At 56.8% G+C, this 22399-nt stretch overlaps 9 protein-coding genes across 9 annotated transcripts; 6 read left to right on the top strand and 3 right to left on the bottom strand.

Moving 5' to 3' along the window:
• The first annotated feature begins 46 nt into the window (after positions 1 to 46).
• SCHCODRAFT_02559566 (uncharacterized protein) lies at positions 47 to 1341 on the top strand. Its single transcript, XM_050343747.1, has 3 exons — positions 47 to 256; positions 313 to 953; positions 1007 to 1341. The coding sequence occupies exons 1-3, from the start codon at positions 190 to 192 to the stop codon at positions 1133 to 1135; spliced, it is 837 nt and encodes a 278-aa protein (XP_050203186.1). The 5' UTR covers positions 47 to 189; the 3' UTR covers positions 1136 to 1341.
• Positions 1342 to 2225: 884 nt separating this feature from the next.
• On the bottom strand, positions 2226 to 5048 carry SCHCODRAFT_02683546 (uncharacterized protein; the record flags this gene model as incomplete). Its single annotated transcript, XM_050346757.1, has 4 exons — positions 2226 to 3080; positions 3138 to 3289; positions 3338 to 3557; positions 5022 to 5048. The coding sequence occupies 4 exons, from the start codon at positions 5046 to 5048 to the stop codon at positions 2226 to 2228; spliced, it is 1254 nt and encodes a 417-aa protein (XP_050203185.1).
• Positions 5049 to 6143: 1095 nt separating this feature from the next.
• On the top strand, positions 6144 to 7154 carry SCHCODRAFT_02559562 (uncharacterized protein). Its single transcript, XM_003034739.2, has 3 exons — positions 6144 to 6370; positions 6426 to 6835; positions 6890 to 7154. The coding sequence occupies exons 1-3, from the start codon at positions 6304 to 6306 to the stop codon at positions 7028 to 7030; spliced, it is 618 nt and encodes a 205-aa protein (XP_003034785.1). The 5' UTR covers positions 6144 to 6303; the 3' UTR covers positions 7031 to 7154.
• A 1908-nt stretch (positions 7155 to 9062) lies between these two features.
• On the top strand, positions 9063 to 11487 carry SCHCODRAFT_02484112 (uncharacterized protein; the record flags this gene model as incomplete). The annotated part of the gene is made up of 14 exons (XM_003034740.1): positions 9063 to 9161; positions 9241 to 9322; positions 9379 to 9502; positions 9552 to 9644; positions 9696 to 9847; positions 9905 to 10022; positions 10075 to 10268; positions 10318 to 10414; positions 10464 to 10583; positions 10630 to 10751; positions 10806 to 10900; positions 10951 to 11025; positions 11078 to 11205; positions 11259 to 11487. 14 exons carry the CDS (start codon positions 9063 to 9065, stop codon positions 11485 to 11487), a joined length of 1728 nt encoding a protein of 575 aa, XP_003034786.1.
• Positions 11488 to 12249: 762 nt separating this feature from the next.
• On the top strand, positions 12250 to 12616 carry SCHCODRAFT_02482406 (barwin-like endoglucanase; the record flags this gene model as incomplete). Its single annotated transcript, XM_003034741.1, has 2 exons — positions 12250 to 12418; positions 12474 to 12616. Coding segments are annotated over 2 exons (312 nt in total), but the record flags the coding sequence as incomplete, so codon positions are not given.
• An 860-nt stretch (positions 12617 to 13476) lies between these two features.
• On the bottom strand, positions 13477 to 14749 carry SCHCODRAFT_02485625 (uncharacterized protein; the record flags this gene model as incomplete). Its single annotated transcript, XM_003035557.1, has 4 exons — positions 13477 to 14250; positions 14302 to 14453; positions 14503 to 14584; positions 14636 to 14749. 4 exons carry the CDS (start codon positions 14747 to 14749, stop codon positions 13477 to 13479), a joined length of 1122 nt encoding a protein of 373 aa, XP_003035603.1.
• A 367-nt stretch (positions 14750 to 15116) lies between these two features.
• On the top strand, positions 15117 to 16670 carry SCHCODRAFT_02683542 (uncharacterized protein; the record flags this gene model as incomplete). The annotated part of the gene is made up of 4 exons (XM_003034742.1): positions 15117 to 15398; positions 15454 to 15553; positions 15602 to 15747; positions 15798 to 16670. 4 exons carry the CDS (start codon positions 15117 to 15119, stop codon positions 16668 to 16670), a joined length of 1401 nt encoding a protein of 466 aa, XP_003034788.1.
• An 867-nt stretch (positions 16671 to 17537) lies between these two features.
• On the bottom strand, positions 17538 to 19297 carry SCHCODRAFT_02522904 (uncharacterized protein). Its single transcript, XM_003035558.3, has 4 exons — positions 19177 to 19297; positions 19047 to 19128; positions 18846 to 18997; positions 17538 to 18791 (listed from the first exon to the last, which is right to left on the bottom strand). The coding sequence occupies exons 1-4, from the start codon at positions 19279 to 19281 to the stop codon at positions 18000 to 18002; spliced, it is 1131 nt and encodes a 376-aa protein (XP_003035604.1). The 5' UTR covers positions 19282 to 19297; the 3' UTR covers positions 17538 to 17999.
• Positions 19298 to 19724: 427 nt separating this feature from the next.
• Positions 19725 to 21195, top strand: SCHCODRAFT_02522900 (uncharacterized protein). Its single transcript, XM_003034743.3, has 4 exons — positions 19725 to 19898; positions 19948 to 20047; positions 20109 to 20239; positions 20296 to 21195. The coding sequence occupies exons 1-4, from the start codon at positions 19761 to 19763 to the stop codon at positions 21169 to 21171; spliced, it is 1245 nt and encodes a 414-aa protein (XP_003034789.2). The 5' UTR covers positions 19725 to 19760; the 3' UTR covers positions 21172 to 21195.
• The last annotated feature ends 1204 nt before the right edge of the window (positions 21196 to 22399 follow it).

Here is a 22399-nt window from a genome sequence, read left to right as displayed (position 1 = left end):
TGACGAACTTGCATGAGGCACTTCCAGTGTGAGTATAGAGAAAGTCGCTTTTCTCGCGCCTCTACTATGGCGATCGTGCTCCCCCGGTATAAAACCTGGCTCTTCAGGATGTCATCTCCAGCAAATCGCAGCATCTCCAGCGCCTTCAGCGACTCCATCCAACCCCCATAACCTCCCCAATCCCTCGCAATGCCTGTTCAGCAGTCCACATCGAGCGCCGCGCGCGCCGCGTTGCGGAGATGCAGGCCGTATGGAGGTGCGTTCACGCCTTGCTTTGTTTCGTATCTTGCTTTGTTGACGCTGCTTCCCCAGCCCCGCTCGACAACAATGGCAAGCCCAAGGTCGCGCGCCCGCCCAACGCGTTCATTCTGTTCCGCTCCGACTACATCGCGAAGCATGAGGGAGAGAAGCACCAGCGCAGTCTCAGCCAGGCGGCGGGGGCGACGTGGAACCTCCTGACCGACGCGGAGAAGCTGCCGTACCAGCGCAAGGCGCAGGAGATCGCAGAGCGGTTCAAGAGGGAGAACCCCGATTATGAGTGGAATACGCCCAAGGCGCCCTCCTCAAAGTCCCCTCGCTCCCGCGCCAAGAAGTCCTCCCCATCCTCCGCTGCGTCCAGCTCAAAGACGCCTCGTACCAAGTCCGGCCGTGCTGCGAGCGGTGCGGCGGCGCCAGCCTCGCCGATCACCAACTCGGACGCGTCGACCATCGACTGGAGCGAGGTGGAACTCTTCAGCGTCCCCTCCCCTTCCCCCTCCTCCTGGAGCACCACCTCCGTCACTTCGAGCTCCTGGGAGTCCGGCGCGCCCACCCCAGTCGTCACCTTCACCGAGGATGACTTCACGCTGCCAGCTGCGTTCACTGTAGATGAGCCCGCGCCTATCCCAGAGGACCCAGCCTTCTACCAGACCGAGCCCCCCTACGTTCCAAACGATCCATACTTTTGCAACGAGGTGTGTACATGCATACGGCTCCTGTAGAACACGACGCTGACGCGCACCCTCAGGTGTACCCCTACCCCACAGCCGACCCCAGCAGCCCGGAGTTCGCTGCTCAGCTCCAGCAGTTCGCTATCCTCCCGCACAGGCAGGAAGTCGCCTACGATACCTTCCTCTGCGACGGAAGCTCGTGGTAAAGCAATCGCTCGCCTCACCTCTATCGGTTGCGGCTGCCCTCCATCGTACTATACTTCACCTTCACGACCTCTGACGACATTTTACGCCCTTACGATCTTCAATGCCTTCCTACTATCGGAGTCTCTTGTATTATGTTCCCTATTTGACTGTATCCATAGTTCTTGTATCCCAGTTACCGTCAATCGTACCCGTCTATTGTTCCTCTTCCGTCTATCGATCCTCGTTCGGCGCACAAAGGGAAACTCTTACCGGGTTACAAGATCGCATCGCAGCTTCGGACGAAACAGAGGGATCTCGCTGGCTTGCTTTGTCTTCAAGATCTACGCGACCCGCTTGTTTTCTGAGATCTGACTGTCTTGCTTTGTTCCCGCATCGGGCAGTCCCCGATAGTGGCATTACTGAGATCGCGCAGGTGCATCGGGGATGCGGGGCAATCTGAGCAGACGCTCAGAGATCTGCGTTGTATTCTGTGACATATGAGAGGCTTTGTGAGTGGCGCGGACGATGACAGTCAGGCGCGCGCGTCGCACGAGGCGACTGTGTACGCGATGGAATGCGGGGCTGAGGCAGCGCAGGTGCATGGTCCTCCAGCCCGCCGAGTAGGAGTAGTTCCCGTCGGCGGATGATATGGCGGTCGATCGCGACTGACCGGCGAAGAATCTTCGTCGGTGAACCGTTGAGGTCGTGGTAGGACTTCGCGTATTTCACGGTGCCCCCACACCGTGCGGCCATGTTTGGCGTCGTCCTGCGCGCTTCAAGACTCCCAACCCCATATCCGCGCAAGCGGCAGAGGCATCCAAGCGCGCCGCATCGAGTCCGCTGGAGACCGACCGCAGGTGCAACGCCGTGAGACCAAGTTGATGAGAGGTGCGCGGCGTACCGTGATGCTGGACGGTCATGACCACGGAGGCGTGCTTTCGACGAGAGACGAGCCGAGCCGTGCATGAACATCCGATTTGCGCGGCCAAAGGGATGGCTTGTCCTGAGACTGCATTAGGCAAAGCGAGAGCTAACCAAAGCGTCTACGCATCGAAGCGACTACGCATCGAAGCGGTGAGCGACGAGGTGACTTCAAGCCTCAGACCGAGCTCAGGAGCCACTTTCACGATCCGGTAATCGGCCCACGAGCGACGTCGAATAGTAGAAGAACGCCCAGTCGTTGCTCGAAAACTCCCCCGTCGGGAAGCGGCCGTTCTGCTGCACCCATGGGGGGATCGCACGCTCCTTGTTGACATCGTATGCGCGCGCTGACGGGGATGCCTTGCGGTGGCGGCGGCGGGGGGGCGAGGGTGCGGGATCGAGCGAATTATGCGAGGAGGACTTGGTGGCGGAACTATGCGAGGACCGCTTCGCGGCGGAACCATACGAGGACGCGCGCGCCATGCGCTCTGCTATTCGTTTCGAGCGCCGCAGCTTCGAGGGCTGCTTGTTCCGCTCAAACCACTCGAGGACCATCTGGCGGAGTTCAGGATAATCCACCTCGCTGACCTTGAGTATCTCGTCCAGGTCCCCGGGCGCGCGTTGCAGTGAGTTGATCAACGATCCCAGACTATAACCAGACTTCTCCGAGGCCGTAACCTCATAGTCGTTCGCTCCCTTCTTTGGCGCGTCGAGGAACCACTGCGGGACGGTGAATTTTGGATATCGCCACTGACGCAGCACGAAGTTGGTGCATATTGCCCACTGCGAGGCGATCCGCCCTCCAAAATCGCGGTGGTCGAACGCCTCCTGGCCGAAGTTGCAGATCGAGAACGGGTGGGTATGGCATTCCACTATCGGGAATTGGTCGCTGCCGGGGAGGAGGGGTATATCATATATAGGGTGCACGCCCCCGTTCATGTCGTCCTCCGTTTGTGGCTGCATCTTGAACGCGGACTGTAGCTTACGAGCCGCCTCCGTGAAGGGGATGAAGACGTAGCGGTACCGGTCAGAAGGGGGGCAGAGCTAGATAATTGGTTCGTTGATCAGACAAGTGCAAGCGAAATGCTACGGGCAACGCACCGCAGTCAGAGGCCGGCGGGGGGACTCGTCCTCCTCACTACGATCGACGACGCCAGCATGCTTGAGAAAGTCCATGATGTCGCAGTAGAGTTTGAACGTAGGTGCAAGGGTGAACTCAGCGCCAGCGTAGAGTTCTGCTATGTCCTCACGAACTATGGTCGCGTTATAGGTGGGATTTCGTCGGGTCGAATGACACGCACAATAGATCATGTTCTGCTCCGACGATAGATAGTAAGACAAACCTCCACGAGGAAGGCCCCAGAGCCATTCCATACATCCTAACTGTCGCCGATGAGCTGCAGTGACCCTATCGTTCGAGACGGGACGTGCCTGAGGTTCTTCTATCTTCCTAGGTTTCTCCTCTATCAACTGCACAGTAATTAATTCTGAATTCGGACCAGATATAGGACAGTGGAGTCGCTGGTGCAGGGAAGTCGTGGTAGCAGAGGAGGCTGGCGCTGGTGGCATGGTGGTTCGGGAAGGAAACAAGGGCGCTCCGAGTCTGATCGACGCGTTGTTCGCGGTCACGCCAAGATCACGCGACCGTTCCGCCGCGCCACGCGCGGATCAAATGTCCATAACATCTACTTTTCACGGGATACACCCAACAACATACAAGCATTCACAACATACACGGACAGAAAACTTCCGCCGAAAGAGTACACGTAGAGCAGTTCTCCAGAAGGAGACGGGAGGGAAGTTATTATCCACCGCTGCCGGGGTGGCAATGAGGTCCAGTTACGAAGTGACCGTCCGACGAGCTATAACCCGCCTCTGCTGGAGCGCCGAAGCGCGCATTGGCTGAGCGCGCACACGAAGGTGAGGTCAACATGTTCTGGGGAGACTTGTCAGCCCACGACATGCGTAGCGAGAGGCGTACCGAACATGTCAAGATAAAATAATTGATTGGGACAGGACGCCATTGTGTATAATCGTCCGCCTTTATTCATGCGGAGGGCGACTCCCTGCGGTCAATAAGCAGCACATTGCGCCTTGTGCGCCGGTCCTTTGACGAGTCCGAATCCGAGTCTTGCAAACTTCGAGAGCGAACGAGAGCATTGGCCTGTCGGCCTCATTGCGTCGCCGCGCGAAAGATATGACATTGGACGCCGCCTGTCCTTGGTCGTCTTGTTGCTCTTAATCGAGCATCGCGCAGAGCCCTGGAACTGTGTCAGTCCAGGTGGAAAACAAACTGCAATCGAGCGAACACACCTGTGCTAGTCTTAGTTGTGCCTCTGAGCCATTGGTGGCAATGCATACGTCGTAGCGTGGGAGTGATTGCGGGACTGTCGAGCCTTGTGGCATCTCCACTTCGGTGGCCAGTCCTCATTGCCACCTAGCGGTCAGGGCTTGACACGTTTGGTTGTTCCAGAGGCGGCGCGAGTAGATCTGGTGATAGCGGTTAGCCGACAGCTTGTGCGATAAAGGTAGCCACGCACCATTGAGCTGCCCGATCTCTGCAGCATTGGGCGAGCTCGAGGGGCATTGATGCTCTTGCGCGGCACCGAGGGGTCGGAGACTATATACCGTGAGGTCTATAGGCGAAGATCAGCAAGGGGGCCAAGAAGACTGGTTGAGTAGCGCACCATTGGCCGCCCGGGTGACGTTGCATTGGGCTCAACAGACTATACATTGACGCACTTGGGATGCATCGTGAGGTTGAGGACCATGTCAGAGGGAGGGAGATCTGGCGCAAAGTTAGCAATCAGGTCAAGCGAAGGAGGCGAGTGGCGCACCATTGAGCTACCCGTACGCTGTGGCATTGGGCCGGCTCGAGGAGACATTGATGCACTTGCTAAGCATCGCGAGTACTTGCCGCATACCTGGGTAGATCTGACGCAGAAGGTGAGTGATGACAGCGCATGTTCCGGTCGGGATGCGCACCATTGAGGAGCTCGAACACGATGGCATTGAGCTACCTCGGGAAATATTGCCCGCCCTTACGCGCCACTGGAAGCTTGAGGGATACCTTATCGTTGATAGATGTCGGTGGCCGAGACTGGCGACGAGTTCTTGCGGCACCATCCGAGTGGCGGACCATTGGGCTGCCCGTCCGTCGTTGCATTGGCATTGGGCTGACCCGACTCGAGTTCATTGACGGCACTTGCGAGCCATCGTGGGTGTCGGTGTCGGTGTCGGCGTCGGTGTCGACAGCGAAGTAGAAAAGGTCGAAGAGAGGAAGGCGGATGACGCGGATGGAGGGTGGAAGATGAGGGCAAGAGACAAGAGAGGGTGCCCATCAAACCGCAAGCACGCGCTGCTTATGTAGGGCGCCCGCTGCGCCATCATTGCCCTAAAGGGGAATCCAACGCGTGGCGGTCACGTTATCAGGCCTGTCTTTGTTCAACTGCGAGTTATTGATCTGCGCGAATCCTGGTGGAAAGCGGGCTAGTGAAGCGTGTTGAGCCGCAGGCAAGGTCAGCTACACACCAGCGGGCATCTTCCCGATAGCGCCACCCAACCGTTCGTTCAAGCATCCAGCAAGAAAGGCTGGGAACTGCGTAGAGCTCTACATAGTAGCTAACTTATGTAAGCCTGTACTGTCCGATCGACAGAGATCGTAGTCTGAGTCTTTTGACAAAGCGCCAAGGCAGGTGCACCATGGTCGAACTTTGTGCCTATGATGAGTCACTGTTCATCTGTCCCCTGGCCTTTGTACCTCAATTATCGAGACCTTCGATTGACGGTCGGGCAGACAGTGCTCTTGTTAGGGCGGACTTGTCTCGCCTCCTTTGACGATCAGCCTTGTCTATACACCACCATACTTTCACGACGGGAACGTAACCCGGAGACGCACCCTCGCCTTCATCGATGATGATCGTATCCGGACCCCACTCCTTGCTTTGTCCCAGGCGGCTTCTGTGGCACCCTCCGTCAATGACAAGCTCGCTCTGCTGGTCCTCGCTCACCAAAACGGGACAAGGACATCAGCCTCGTGCCATGCCGCGTCCTGCCGGCGCCTCGTGTGTGACGAACGGACATGAGGACGGTCGAGTGTGAGTATAGAAAGTTGACTCTTTCGCGCGCGACCACTATGGCAGTCCTGCAGGCGGAATCGCTCGCGTATAAAAACTGGGCTTTCAGGATGTCTCCCACAGCACAGCGCAGCGGTCCCAGCGACTTCAGCGACACCGAACAACCCCCATAACCTCCCCGCCCGCTCTACATGCCCGTGCAGCAGTCCCGCTACAGCGCGCCCGAGACCATGTCCCGCAGCTCCCAGCCCTATGCAGGTGCGTCCCCACCTTGCATTGTCCGCAGATCATGCACTTACCCCATCCTGCGCAGTCCCTTCGAGCAGCCGGGACCCCAGCGCCGAGGCGAAGCGCCCGCCGAACGCGTTCATCGTCTTCCGCTCGTGGTACATCGCGAACCAGCACCCGCCGTCGGACAAGCAGCAGCGCGGGATCAGCAAGAAGGCGGCGACGATATGGCACAACATGTCGGACGCGGAGAAGCTGCCGTTCGAGCGCCAGGCGCAGCAGATACATCTGCAGTTCAAGAAGGAGCACCCGGACTTTGACTGGAACAAGAAGACGCCGTCTCCCAAGTCGTCCCCCGTCCCCTCCACGCGTAGCATGTCCGCCGCTGCGTCTAGCTCAAAGCAGCCCGGCGCGTACGCCGATCACTCGGGGCGCAGCGACGGAACGGCCGACTGGCCGACCTTCAGCGACAACGACCCTTACTTCTCTCCTCCCGTGCGTACACCATATCCCCCTCTCCATACCGCGGCCGCTAATCTCTCGCTACAGGCATACACGCTGCCCGACTTCCGCGCCCAGGGCGTGAACATCGACCAACTCTCCAAATACGCTATTCGTCCAAACAAGTTCGCCGATGCCAACTCCACCTTCCTCAGCGACAGCATCTACTACCCAGAAGACGACTACTGAGCAGCTTGACGCGCTCTACGAACTCTCATGTCATCTCCAACGTCGCCACTGGGTCTTCCACTGTATGCTACCATCTTGCACTGTATCATAGGTCACGAATCTTCATGTTCTTCTACCTTTGGCTCCGCCCCTCCACTTTCGGCACCCGAGAACGTATCCTCGTGGGTGACTAGATCTACGTGCTTCACGCCATCGCGTTGTCTTCCTCTCGATCTCGATGTAAGTACTCACCGTCTGGAGTCACAGTGGACGCCCGCAGTTCTCGACTATACGAGTAGGTGAGTTGGATCATATATGCTGTCTCTCAAGCGTGGTCATCGCCATTCCTGATCGCTTTCTCAGTTACCTTGCTTGCAAGGTCTTACTCAGGTGCCTTTGGGCGGAACCTATTTCACAAATAAGTCCAAACATATGACGGTTATCTCTGTTTCTCTCGTCTCCGAACAAGGTGACGATCTCTATCAGGGAATTTATGGAGTAAAAAGTTGATCAACGAATCAAGTGAAGCAGGCGCTATGAACTGGCAATAGCCGAGTGTCGTCGCCGCGTCCGAAGGAATCGCGGCGACGGTTACGCAGGTGGCGAGCGCGTCGACCTCTGCGCTCTGCTTCCATCGGCTCGAGGCTCCTGCAGCCATATCTCGTTTGCCCACCCTCCTCTTCCTCTCTCTCTCACTCGATGACGCTCTGACCTGCACTTATTCCCTTCAGGCCCTTCTCCTGAGTCCTGAGACAGGACCTGCTGCCTGCTACAGTGCTCAGTCGGCCGGTCCGCGCGCATGTGGGCGGCTGTGGGTGCGCCCCACGTGCCCCACGTGATGCGGCCGGGATCCTGCGAGCGCGACGCAGATCTAAGTGGTTCTCAGACGAGTAGAGTTGTGTTGGGCTCATTTAACGATGCCGCGTCATCTAGTCTCGTCAGTAACGTGCGAGACGGTGACCCAACCCAGAACCATGCTCGTCCCTCGTGTCGCGATAAAGAGGAGGCAGATGAGAGTAAGAGTTGAAGAACAGTTGCAGTTCTCGGCACGCGGCGCTATGTAGGACACTCGCTGCCGTGTACATGTAGTAATAGGTAAATAAGGGTGGTGCGAAGCGTCCGGCCGTGTTTGTACATACAATGGGTGCCTTTTTGGGAAGTAATTACAGATGAAACCCATATACAACTACCCACGTCTTTGCGTCCAATAGCTAAGGGCCCGGAGGAGTCCTCCGTATAGACTCTCCACACACCGACAGTAGCAACGAAAACAGATGAGCATTGAGTTAAAACAAACACTCGGATAGTTCGGTCGAAGCTGAGGTAACAAGACTCGAAGCGAAGAGTAAGTTTGAGCGAGCCCGAATAAGTGGAGAAACAGAAGGCAGAGTATCATGAAGCCTTTTCATAAGACAGGATCAAGCTCTGAACGTCGGCAAATATTCCTTGAGGATGAACTATGGCCACCGCAGCGTGCGTGTCACATGCAAGCAAGGTCGTCGGGAGGCAGGGCCGACGCTTCTCTAGTCACGCGTGATAGCAACTGGCCTCGAAGTTCAACTTCGCTTTTATGGGGCCCGGGAGGTAGGTGGGTCTCTTTCGCCTTTGACGCTGCCAAGCTTTGTTGAACCTTGTCCAGCGTCTTCATGTCCCCGAGCCCAGGTCGCGCCCTGCGATAAGCTTCTAACACGCCTTATTGTCCCTTTTTGTGCATATCGTGCGGTCCAATCTGGCCAGCAAGGGACCGTGATTCCTCGCAGGCCTTCGAGGCGAGATTCAACTCGAATGCATCAGCGGTCGTGACCGTCAACGCAACTTCGGTGCGCCCTACTACACGCGCCAACTCAAGATGGTCAGCATCCACACCCAAGGCTATCAGCGATGATGGAAGCCTATCAGATCACGCACTTATCTCACCCACTCATTCGAGCGGGATGCGTATCCCGCCCTTTATCGAGGGCTCTGAACACTTCATATACAAGGAGACGACGCTTCCCTTCGTGGCGCTCGCTCCCAGCCCCGCGACGCTGCTCGACCCTCCCACGAACCGGTCATGCGTTGGATCCGCCCTTCCGACTTCCGCAGCCGCAAGGCCTTCCTCCACGCCATTCAGTCCGAGCAGGCGGATATTGTGCAGACGGAGAAGCATCAGGTGGGTGGTCATCTTCTTTCACATCTCCTCTCGAGGTTAAGATCAAGTCTGAACAAGCGTACTGACCGACTACCCATAGTGGAGCAACGTTGACCTCGATCCGAGCCCGCAAAAAGACCGGACTTGGAACTCGTTCGTCTACCTGGCGTTCTGGCTGTCTCGTGCGTGCGCTCTGCTTCGGAGCTTGATGACTCGGTGGCTGATTCAGACTTGTTAGATGCTGCTAACGGTAGCGCGTGGACGTCGGGCTCGTCCGCTATCACGCTAGGCTTGTCGCCGCTTAGCGCATGGTTAGCGCTCGCCTTTGCGCACTTGTTCATCACCATTCTGATTGTGCTCAAGTGAGTGAACATCGCTGATCCCATTGTGTATTGTTTGACGCGTTTGCAGTGGACGCGGTCCCTCACGGTACCATATCGGCTTCCCGGTCATGGCGCGGTCCGCCTTCGGCGTGTGGGGCAGCTACATGGTTATCTTCATGCGGTGAGTGAGCAACTCATGCTACAACAGAATCTGAAGCTGATCGTACCATAGGGCGGTTGTTTGCATTGTGTGGAACGGCGTGAACAGCTACTACGGAGGAAGGCTCGTCAGTGTAGCCATCAAGGCGATCTGGCCTCGTTGGGGCGATCTGCCAAACGCTCTGCCCGCCAGCGCAGGAATCACGTCTACGGATATGGCTGCATGTGAGTGTTCACTTCAAAAGCCCGAAGTATTCTGGCTGACGGTATCCAACCTTTTAGTCTGGATCTTCATGCTCGTATTCGGCAGCATGTCATTCATCCACGCGCGCGACCTGCGGTACTTCTACCAAGTCAAGTCCATCCTTGTCTTCATCGTGATGCACGCGCTGCTGATCTGGTGCCTCTATACACTGATTCCCTCGTCATCTTGAGACTAACAAACTCGACAGGTGGATGGTCAAGGCGCGCGGCGTCGACTTCACGGTCTTCCCCGAGGCGAAGATGTCCACGGACACGAAGGCGTGGCTCGTGTTGCAGGCTTTCAATGCGGGGCTTGGAACGGCGTCGTCGGTCACGGTCAACCAAGGAGACATCGCTCGCTACGCGAGGCATCCCAATGACCAGTTGTGGACGACGTTGATCGGTGAGTTGAGATCCACCGCACTCTGCTTTGCACGCTGACCACGCGGCAGGATATCCGATTGCGTCCGCACTGCCCTGCTTGTATGGCATTCTCGTCGCCTCTGCAAGTAAGAAGATCACCGGCACACCGCTTTGGAACTTGTGGGAGTATGTACACCTGCTCATCCCTACGACATCCTATCTAACCTCGCCATAGCACCCTCGACTACATGCTCGACCAATATCCCGAGTCCGAAAACCGTGGCGCGCGCTTCGGAATCTTCCTCCTGGCGTCAATACTTGCGCTCGCCTATGTCGGGACGAACCTAGCGATCAAGTGAGTTGCTTTCGGCCCTGACTGTTCGCTCTTGTTATTGACTTAGGCGTACTCACCGAAGCTCCCTACCATTCGCCTCAGATATGACAGCGCTCTTCCCCAAGTACTTCACGATTAGACGCGGGCAGTTCGTTGGTACCATGCTCGGCGTCTGCATCGTCCCTTGGAGTATGTTTGTGTCCTATCATGTTCAACCATTGCGCTGATCGCTGTATCTATCAGAAATCCTCGTATCCGCGAAGGCCTTCCTGACGTTCCTTTCGGGCTACGGCTACTGGCTCGCACCGATCGCGGCGGTGCTCACTATGGATTACTACGTGCGTTATCGCTCGTCGAGGCGGACTTCTGTTCTGACGGTGTTTCTCAGTTCGTCAAGCGCGGCAACATTGAGCTTGCGGCCCTCTACACTGGGGCGCCGACCGGGAGATACTACTTCAACATGGTATGTCCTAAGAGTCGTTAGTCAGCGAGACGCGCTCATATCTCCGTGATAGGGCTGGAATTGGCGTGCCATCTCGGTGGTGATTCTCTCACTGCTACCCTGCATGCCCGGCTTCGCGAACAGCGTCGCCAGCGAACCCTTAAGTATCAGCAAGACCTCACAACGACTATTCTACATCGGGTACGCTTTCTTCTCTCTATCAAGCGGGACAGCGTGGCTGACGTTCCCTATAGCTTCGTCCTCACGTACGCCATCGCATGCGTGATGTACTACCTCATCTGCCTCGTCTTCCCCGTGCCGCGGATGGACGACTCGTTCGAGGCGGTCGCCGACGCCAACGATGCGCGCGAAGCGGCTGGTGGGAAGCTGGTGATGATGGGTGGGGAGAAGGCCGATGAAGAATCGGAGACGAACTCTGACGACAAGAAGAGTGTTGCGGATGTCTATGTTTTACCAGCTTGACGAAATGATGAAGACTTTCAGTGGTTCTAGACAATCGCGCGCGACGGTGCTGTTGAACAGGTGACATTGCAGGTCCGTCGTCGAAAACGACGCTTTTCACCGGCCGCATCCCGATAGATATCGGTCCCACCAGCATTCTCCTGGTCTCAAAGACGCCTGGCGTGTTTGGTATTCAGGAGCTGTAAAATCCGGTCTTCACTTTGGCGTCTGCACGAGTTTCCCTATCCGCACCGGTCGGAGGGCTGTGTATCTCAATAATTAGTGCGACAAGGCACATTTACAGCTCACAGCTCTGTGTGAACCTCGTAACCGATAGTAGCTATTCGACGCAGGCGGGCATGTCGCTCGTCGAGGGTGCTCTGGTGCTGCTCATAGACTCAAGAGAGGTATAAAAAGCCAACGACCTTCCCCTAAATCATCCTCTCAACAACCTGCAATCCTTCCTTCCTTCACCTTCGATTCACTTATTTATCATGTTCTCCAGGCTTGTCCTCGCCTTCATCGCTGCGCTGGCTGTCTCGGCCGCTGCTGCTCCGTCCTCTTCGCCGGGCGAGCTCTCCTCTGCTGCGGGCAAGTACCTTATGCTGCCTTTGTAAAGACTACCCCGCTGATCAGAGATACAGCCATGTCCAGCCAGGCGTCCACGGCGAGTGCTTCAGTTGCGCTGCCGTCCTCCAGCAGCATCTCGAATGCCACTAGCGACGCGACCGACGAAGTCTCTTCTGCCGCGCTCAGTGGTCGAGGTAACCTTCCTGGACTTCCGCACCCGTTTCCCAGGCTCAAAAACATTGTTCCCCAGCCACCTACTACACGCCGAACAACAACTACGGCGCCTGCGGCAAAAAAATCAAGAACAGCGAGCACGCCGTGGCGCTCTCGAGCGACAAGTACGCCGGCGGTGCGCACTGCGGCAAGAAGGTTACCGCACATCGTAAGCCACCGTTACCTGCGCTCTCTGTCTAGTTTTCTGATGGGAGTTGCTGTAGACAATGGGAAGAAGGTCGTCGCCACTGTTCGCGACCTCTGCCCGGGCTGCGCGGCGAACAGCCTCGACCTGACGCCCTCGGCTTTCAAGAAGCTGGCCAAGCTGGGCGAGGGGAACATCGCGGTCAACTGGAACTTCAACTAGGATAGGTGGCATCCTCAATATCTTGTCTGAACTTGGCCATCGATGGGTGGCGCGCGCTCCTTTATTTATTCTCGAGCTGTACTTATTTATGCGAGACGCTAGTTGTATTATTTATGAGTTGTGATCAGCCTTGATGATCCAGGATTGCGATACACGATGAGTGCATTGCGACTTGGACGATGGCCGTGCGATGAGTTCGATACGTCGATGTCATGGTCGACATTGTCAAGCGGCGATGGTCTTCGTCCTGGGACATGGAGGGTGGGTGGGAGAAACTGGGCTGCGGGCCAGCTATAAACTATCAGACAAGTGACGCATGGCAACGAAAAGATCACGCTGGATGATGGAGAAACACAAGGGCGCCGGTTCTGGCAGCCCAAGGGCCTATAGTTTGATCAGATCAGTACACGTGCTATCTGCTATTGTGCCGGATTTGGGAATAAGTCCGGGATCAGCAGGTCGGGCCGGGCCGGATGCTGGCCATGGACAGGCAAGGGACCGTCGGCGCGTCCAGGAGGACATCGGGGTAGCGAGTGCGCTGCAGGGTGTACGGTAGACTTCGCGCGCACGGTGGGGTCCAGATGGACACCGCCAGCTCATGCGACGAGCACGTAGTGTTGTGCATGGGGCGCGAGATCGACGGCAGAGCTCCGGGCTTGATGCAGAGGTCAAGTCGCATCTACGATGGTTTCACGGCGAGCGAGTGCCGGAGCGCCATCTGCGACGACCGACGGTGCAGCGGGCGCCGTCGTCGGAGAGCCATTGGCCCTCAGGACGCGGCGGATGCGCGCGGCGAGGTCAGCTCAGGGCTGGAATGCGCATGACTATGCGCGAAGGCGAGCTCAGCGACAAGCCGAATGCTATCCGGCAGTGGCGGCATCCGTAAATCGACCATCGAGCGACGCGCCGAAGAAGAAATACGCCCAGTCGCTGCTCGAGAACTCCTCCGTCGGAAAGCGGCCGTTTCGCTGCACCCACTTCGGAGGCTCCTTGGGGGCCGGCAGCTTCTGCTGAGCGGCGGGGGGATTTTTGCGCCGGCGCGAGGAGGCTGAGGTCCATGCGTAGGGGGAGCGGTCCTGACCACGCTGCTGACGACGGAGCTTGCATGGTTGGCGGGTCTTCGAGAACCAGTCCATGACCTTGGCGCGAGCGTGCGCGAAGCCGGGGCCCTCCAGCGGGACCCTGTTGCGGATCTCCTCCTGCGTAAGCATGAGGGTGTTCGGGTCCGTGGCGTTGAGGTACCCGGACGCTTCGGACCCATCGATGGTCGTATCGTCCGTCTCCCTGGCAGGGGCGTCAATGAACCACTGAGGGACGCGGGCAATTGAACTCGTCCATCGCAATTGGAGGAAATTGATCATTGTCTGCCACTGCTTGATGACTCTTGTAAGGGTACCGTGATAAAGACTGAGGGTCTCCGCTGCGAAGGTGCTGACGGAGAATGGATGGGCGTAACACTCGATGACGGGGAACTGATCGCTCCCGCGAACCAAAGGGGTGTGATAAATTGGATTGGTCCATCCATTCAGGTCGTCCTCGGTTTGCGGCTGCATAGGAAATTCTTCCTGCAGTTGGCGGGCGGCATCGGACAAGGGTATGAATACGTAGCGATATCGCCCTGAGGTTGGAGCGAGCTAGGAAATCTCATCAGTATCACGCATTAGCAGGTGATGCATGCGACGCACTGCAGTTAATGGTCGACGAGGCGACGTATCCTTCGTGTCCCGATCGTCGACGCCAGCATGTTCAATAAACTTGATAGCCTCAACAAAGGTTTTGAAGGTGGGGACGAGGACGAATTCGTGGCTGAAGTAGAGCCGCGCGATATCGGGTCGGACTATGCGAGTAGTGAGTGGGACAAGCGAGATGACTGGGACGCAACGGACAATACAAAGCATTGTGAGGAGATGGAATGTAGTATGTAAGACCACCTCTATCGAGGCCCCATACCCATTCCTTCCTTGCAACCTACAGTACGGTTGAGTTTGCGGGATGTATTCAGAGATAGAAACCGTCTACCATTAGGGGATCGACATCTGCGTCGTCCTCAGGTTCAAGTATCAGGCGACAACATGCCACAGGATCTTGTAATCCAGTGATGGGACAGTGAAATCTGGGGTGATAGCGCGGCATGGCAGACTATGGGCACAAGGGTGATGGAGGGAAGCAGGCGGATTCGCGCTTAGACCGTCGCGTCCTGAGTCCACGTGATCCATTGTTTGCTGCGACACAAGATGCCGCGGACTCGCGACATTCATCATCGGCGTTCAAGACACCCTCGGGATCCATCGCCGACGGCGCTCGACTGGACAATGCACGCCCCACACTCGTGCTAACATGCAAGATGGTCGTTGAAATTCATCGCGGTCATAAACAGTGTGGCTATAATGGAGTGTGATCATACCAGGCACAGAACAAACACTCCATACCGGGCGGCATATAAAGGGCCAAGCACATCGACTGCCCTCAGTTTCTCCCTTCATCTTTGCCACTCATCTCTATGTCGGAGGCGATGGCGGACGCCAAAGCCGACGCCGCCAATGGCACCGGCAAGGTTCCTCCAGAGTCCGCTGCGGCGCCTGCCCAGCAAATCCCCATCTCATCTCTGCCGACAACACCGTCTCTTCGCACACCTGTCAATAGGTGGCAGGCGGGCAAGAGAAAGGTTCTCTCTCTTGTGGGCTCGCCTGTCTGCCTAATCACCGGCATCACCTTCCTGCTTTATACGCTCAACGTCGTGCACATCATCCCGCGCACACTTTGGAGCACACACAAGAACCTCGTATGTGATTCTTATGCCTCCTTTTCCTACCATTCTCTAACTCGCGCGCACATAGTTTATCTTGCTTCAAGAAGCCGTGGGTATAGCTGTGAAGATGGAGGACGGATCCATCATGCGCATCCTCAATCTGGACTCCTCCAGAAATCAGGATATCAGTAGGTCCTTCGCGCTCGCTTCTCACATCCGAACTGAGAGTCTCCCAGTGAACGTCTACTTTCATAAATTATTCGATGGTAAATCCGTCGTCAATGGCCTCGGCAGCGGTGTCCTGTACATTCTCCCCGAGAAGTTGGACGAATGCCTGGAGATCATCAAGAAGGGTAGACAGAAGGGCCTTGACTACCGGCAGGTGCGTCTTTTGCACCATAAGATGATGATATATATTGACCCTCCTCTTAGATGTTCCCAAAACTGGCCTACAGGTTTTTGGCGAACGTCTTCGATGGCGTACGAGGGTCCATTATCGCCAACCGTGTGGGGCCCGCCGAGCGGTCGTATGCACACATTGACGTTGAGAACCCTTCGGACTTGGAACTGCTCGTGAGCGACGATGACAAGAATGCGGACGCCGGCGACGATGCCACAGGCAACGACGGCCCCTCTGCCAACGATCCCTCGCAGGTTTCCGAGGACGACCTTCCTCCAGGGTTTCGCGCAATTCCGGAGGGCGCAGACAACGAGATTACCCACAACTTCCGTGACGGACCGATGTCTCTCGTCGCCCACGACTGCCCCATCTTCTTCTGCTGGGATGCGACGCTCAAGCTCAAGGTTCGTGTCGAAGAGGAGCGAGCGATCGAGGAAGAGAAGGCGCTCGTCGCTCGGGCCGGCAAAGGCGAGGCGTCACAAGCAGTCCGACGCAACTTTGCGCCGCTCTCCGACCGGGAATGGGCCCTCTATCACAAGCTCTGGGACGCTCTTGGCGACTTGTTCGAACCGCAGACTCAGGAGGCGAAGGACCGTCTGGAAGCGGCTGTTCAAAAGGCACTCTTCGAAGGACGAACCAGGAAGTCGCCTCGCCTCGCAGCCCTCAAGACCGAGGCGGCCATCAAGTCCGCGCCCTTGGCGCCTGTTCCGCTTCGTGTGACTCAGTCGGCGGGCCCTGTGGCAGCGTCTCTCCGCGCTTCACCTCTCTCGGGCGCTCTCCCTGCCGAACCCGTCGCCGCGTCTTCCTCGCACAGGTCCGAGAAACGGCCCGCTCCGCCAGTTGACTCGGACGCGAAGGAGCCTAAGCTCAAGAAGAAGCGTGTGTTGGACGCGTCTCGTGGGTAATCCTCGCTGGTCGCACGTCTTCTCGGTCTTTTCTCCTTTCAACCTCTAGTCTCCCTTGAGCTCTTCTCGCGTCTCTTCATTCGCCGCTCTCATCTCCGAGTCTCTGGCGGGCCACTGAACGGATTGTCACGCTCCTTCCATTTCAGAAGCCTTGTACTTGTACTCATTGTACTCCACGCGACTTTGCGATGCGCTGTATGTACAGTATCTTATGCGATCAATTATCTGGTGCAGTTCTTTCCTGGTAATGGGTTATGCGTTGGTCACTCTCAGGGAACCCAAAGGCAAGTGACTCCATCGCGCGCCCATCTGTCTCCGGGATTTAGGCCTTCTGGTCAAAGACTCGGACACGACCATAGGTCAAGCGGTGGCACGCGGTAGAGTGACCTAGAACTGCAGAAGGAGTCCGTGAGCTGGGGGCATCAACCACTGGCATCCTTGCGCCGCAGCAGAAGTTTTGCCACTGTCGGGAATGTCCCTGGGCGGACAGCGGATTCGCTAGTCATCAAGACGCGTCTGCCCATTGTGTCGCCGGATCATGGACACCGTAGTTCATCTTTACCATTCATAGCTCCACCGACGCGTCGACCAATATACTCCGCCACATAAACCGTTCTGCACCGCATCTCGCCTATCGGGCGCAGAGGTTTGTTGTTGCGTTTGCGCGGTTTGACCGTCACGCTGGTTCATGCGTAGGCAAGATCCACGGCGCGGATGAAATGATAAATCTCAATCTCCGACATGAACCTCCAGTAATGAAGACAACGCGAGCCGAGGCACGATGGTTGCCTGCTCGGTCCCTTTCAGTCCTCGTTCCGTTACAACAAACCGTTCGGACCGTCGCGTTCGCCCAACGGACACGGAGGAGCTCGATCGTGTTTCATTATCCAATAGAATAAGAATAATTTAGGTACAGACGACCGCATGTTATGGTCATCATAGGCGACTCGCAAGCATCCGGGTGGCGCCGTTCAATTCCGCCGCGGGCTCTGAGCCTAGCTATAGTAGAGGCCGCCAAGCGTGTAGCGCGGGGTCTACTAGAGCACACCGCTGAAGAGGAGGAGCGCGCGTTCGGGCGCGCGCAGAGTCCGTCGGACTGAAGTGTCTTCACGGTTCAGGCGCAGGGCGAGGAGACCGCGTAGCGGCGATTGTCACGCGCAGCGGGCGTGGCGCGATGAGCGGCGGGCTAGTATATGTGAAGCCTCGACGCCGCATGACACGGAGGGTGATCGTGGGCGCAAGAAAGCGGAGAGAGCCCGCAACGCAGGACCATCCGAGGCGAGACGCGCCAGCCGGGATGCGCGCAAGCGTCGATCATGGGGGGAGTGGTTAGCTCTTCCCAGGCAGCGCGAGACCGATGTTATAGCAGAAGAACGCCCAGTCGTTGCTCGAGAACTTGCGCGTCGGGAAGCGGCCAGTGCGCTTCGTCCACGAGGGAGGATACCGGAACGGGTCCGCGTCTTCGGGTGTTGGCCACGGCGCCTCGCGCACGGGATCTGGCCTGTAGACGGGCTCCGGCTTGCCGTAGGGGTTGTAGCGCCTGCGTATTCGCTCGGAGCGGCGGACCTCTATCGGCTCGGGAAGGATTGGAGGCTGCTCCTCGGGAATGGACTCGGGATCGACGGCTTGAGTCCATTCGGATACGCCTGCTTGCAGTACGTCGTCGCCCTCGGTAGCGACTTTGACACGGTCATTCTGGCCATTGCTCTGCGAGGTTATCGTATATCCGTAGCCTTGCGAGCTCGCCACTGTGATGTCATCATCTTCCATGCTCGGATAGTCGATGAACCATTGAGGGACGTGTGCCGATGTCGTGCTGATATTCCAGAGGTCGAGGACTTCTTCCGCAGCAATCGAGTACTGAGCCGTGACCGTTGTGCCTAGGTTGTGGTATTCAAACGCCTTCTCTGCGTAATAGCAGATGAAGTAAGGGTGAGTATAGCATTCGACGACAGGAAAGGCATCGCAGCCCTCCCAGAATGATTCGCCCATTATTGGATTCACCCAGCCAGTCAGATCGTCAGCGGTCTGGGGCTGCAGGTCGAATTCTTTTTGCAGTTCGCGAGCAGCGTCGGTAAATGGAATGAAGACGTAACGATAGAGGCCGTTGGGGGGTGCCAGCTACGCGTTCTGTGTCAGCCCGGAAGAATGGAGCCGTGTACGTGAGGCACGTACCGCTGTGAAAGGACGGCGAGACGATCTGTCTTTTTCGTCTCGATGGAGAACACGCGCGTGGTCTACGAAGTCCATGATGTCTTTGACGAGTTTGAAGGTCGGAACAAGAATGAATTGATAGGATGCGTAGAGGTCGGCGATGTCCTTGCGCGCTGCACAAGAGTCGATATCTCAGTCCGAGTATGCCACGGCGAGACGCACCATACAGTGAGTTATGGGCTTCAGCGAGAACGTAAGGGAAACCGCCACGCTTGAGTCCCCAGACCCACTCGGTGCAGGCCACCTACGCACGTGAGTTGGCATGCACAATCCTTCGCGAGGAACTACACACCTGCATTTCGTCCACATCGTCTGGTTGTTCAGAGATTGGCTTGACTAGCCACAAATCATCAGTCATGCCTGAGAAGGGGCATCTCTTCCAAGGATACTTGGGCATATCCGTGAGCAGAAGATGGTTGATGGGGAAGGAAGGGCGAGAGACAAGGCGCTTAGACCATTGCGACTGCGCCGATCGCATCAGCGGAGGCAAATGCCGGCGCCTGGCCTCTCGATCGCAATCGCGCTCTTTGTTTTCTACCATATGGAGACTCACATGCGCCACCAAGATGCATCGACCAGGCTCCATAAATGGAGCTACAAAGCAACGATAATGAAATGATAGCCGTGACGGCGGTATGTCCGTAGTCGAAGCTCCGACCAGGTATAAGTACAAGACAGGTGCGCTCGCCACCAGCCAAACCATCCTTTCCCACTTGCGTCTCCCTACCTGTCTTGTCGACCATGCCGCCCGGCGATCCTCCTGACCAGGAGGATGCCGGGAATGATGGGGACGGCCGCAGGCTCGTACGCCGCCGGAACCTTGACCGTCTCAGGCAGAGAACACCTCCGTATGCGTACGGTGCACGGCCGAAGGCTATGAAGGAGAAAGTGGCGGTTCTCGTCGGCAACCTTGAAAAGTTCAAATGGTGTCTATTCGAAGGGCTACAACACCCGGACATAGTCCAGACCACGCATTGTCTTCGTAGGGAGCTAGCATCGATGAACAAGCCAATGGTGAGGGATGTCCTTGTGATCGGAGCTGCCCTGACTGACCCCTTCGTAGTTCGAGCGCCTGCAGAACGCCATTGGCTCTATCATCCTGACTACGAAGAATACGCTGGAGCGTCAGCTTCGCCTGGACTCTCCGGATAATCAGGATCAGAGTATGTGACCCACCGACTTGTTTATTTTCCCAGCCGCGTTTCACTGATGCTCGCGTTGCAGTGACCGCGTCCATGCACCTATTGTTCGACGGAACACGCGGCATAGGGAGCGGCGGCATTTGCTTGTTGCCTCTTCGCTTGAAGTATAGTCTGAAAAGGATCGCCGACAATCCTCATATGAGCGCTCGTCAGGTATGTTTTATCAATGAACAGGCGAAATATGCCACTCACGGGGTTCAAAAATTCAGTGGTTTCCCGAGGACACCAACCTTTTCTACCTCCATCTTTTCCAAGGCGAAGGGCCTATCGCTATCAGTCACCGTGGTCCACCTTTCAGAGCATACGAAGACCTCCCAACTGGCCTGGAATTTCTAGAGGAAGATCTGGACACACTCGCATTGCAGGGCCGCCTTCCCGATTATATCGTACCTTGCGATGACCCGAACGGGATAATCGCCTATTACATCCTCAACCCCACCGATTCCTCCATAAGACTGTTCATTGTGCGATCGCACATGAACGTCGCTAATGTGCTCGCCGATGCAGCCACGAAGCTACTTTACCGGATGGAGGTGCTGCAGCTGACCTTCAAGGGAGCGGACAACTATGTCTTCAAATCCCTCTGGCCGACCATCGGGCACTGGGTGAAGGAAGGTGTCGATCCTCCGAAACCCAGTAGGAAACCCCCCAAACCGACGCCAGACCCCGACCGCGATGCTGTTCGCCGGTCCGAGCGGCTCATGGACGCTCGGACGGAACCCGCACCTCAAACGAAGCCAAAGGCCTCCGTTCCGAAGCGCAAAGTGGATAGTGCGCCTACGATACTCGGTATGGCTGGAGCGACACGCAAGCGGTCCTATGGCAAGATTTCCGGCGCTTCCGAAGCGAAGCCCTCTCAGCGACGCGCATCTGCTACGAGATCCAAGGCGACCACATCTACCACGACACCGAAGTCTTCCACCCGTCGCGCAGCTACGAAATCATCCTCCCGTCGCTCGAGTACGACTGCGACTAGGTCCTCCGCTCGTCTTGCGTCGGCTTCGAAGACCGAGGAGCCAGAGTCGGACAGTTCGGAGCCGCCCAAGAAGAAACGCAACTTTCTGGGCAATGGTAAACGCCTCTGACTTACCGCTATCGATGTCTTCGCCACCCTCTCGCGTTCTCGCCTCTCGCGTTCTCGAACTTGTCTCCTTCGCCTGCCGTCGCGTTTGGTCTGGGTTTCCGAGTCTCGAGTCTGCGATCCTCGACTTTGTCGCGTCTTCGCCGCCACGGGACACTTGCATCTCCCGCTGCGATGTCTGAATGCTCGAGCCACATCCCTATCTATCCTTCAACGCTCTATCACCGCGCCTATCTATGCATGCTCAGCCTTTTTCATTATTCTCTATTATATATGTACGACTATGCCGATGGATTTATTGGATTCGACGGATTCTCTGCCTTGTGTGCCACATTGAATGGGTTCTGCGAGACTCTGAGGCGCCATGAACGAGGGTGGTGGTGGCGAGATGGTGAGTGACACGGCAACATTGTGTCGCGCAAAGGGGGCCTACGTAGAATTACTAGACGTCGAAACTCCGAATGGTCTGCTCGATATGGGTGCGTCAGGTGGCAAGTGCGCTCGATGCGTCCGTAGCTATAGTGGGAGCACTGTCAAGTCGAGCGCGGGTTGCACCTTCCTGGTGCTGCGTGCGAGGAGAGGATGAAGTATACGCGAAACCTCAGGAACGTAATGCGCGGTGGGCGATAGTGGATGCAACATCGCGGGTCGCAGTGTGGAGGCGACGAGGCCGAAGTCACGAGAGACTACTGGTGGCGCCGCGCGTTGATGGGATCGTACGCTCACGAAAGACGCGAAGTACAGTCTAGCTAGACGATCCACACAACCAAACACCAACAACCACGATAGCAATGAACACGCTAGACTGGAGGCGCTACGAGAGCGGGCGAGTCCGAGTATTTATATTACTAGGGGATAGATTGTGTTGTTTATGCCAGTTCCAGACGAGCTGGACTGAAGCGAGAAGTCGAGTGGGGCAATCGGACGTCTCGGCGTTCTTACGAGCGCTTTCGGGTTTGATTGAAGTTCACAAGGCGGTTTAATGCGCTCGGAAGTTCAGGCTTTTTATGATGTGTAAAGTGCGGTTTAACGCGGTTGTGTTTATTTGGTGTGGTGTGTAGGTACTAGGGCTTCTCTGCGCGGGGCGGGAAAAGTCCCCGAATCGTATGTAGGTCTCGGTATATAACTTGAACGCGTCGTCTCGGCCGTCCAGACCGCGCGGCAACACACAATGCCTATCTCTGAGTCAAAATCCAACTATAACGCCTATCCGCGCGTTCTCCTGTCCGAAT

This window comes from Schizophyllum commune, assembly GCF_000143185.2.
Source record: "Schizophyllum commune H4-8 unplaced genomic scaffold SCHCOscaffold_1, whole genome shotgun sequence".
Lineage (NCBI taxonomy): Eukaryota > Fungi > Basidiomycota > Agaricomycetes > Agaricales > Schizophyllaceae > Schizophyllum > Schizophyllum commune.
This window is presented reverse-complemented; position numbering and strand designations above follow the sequence as displayed.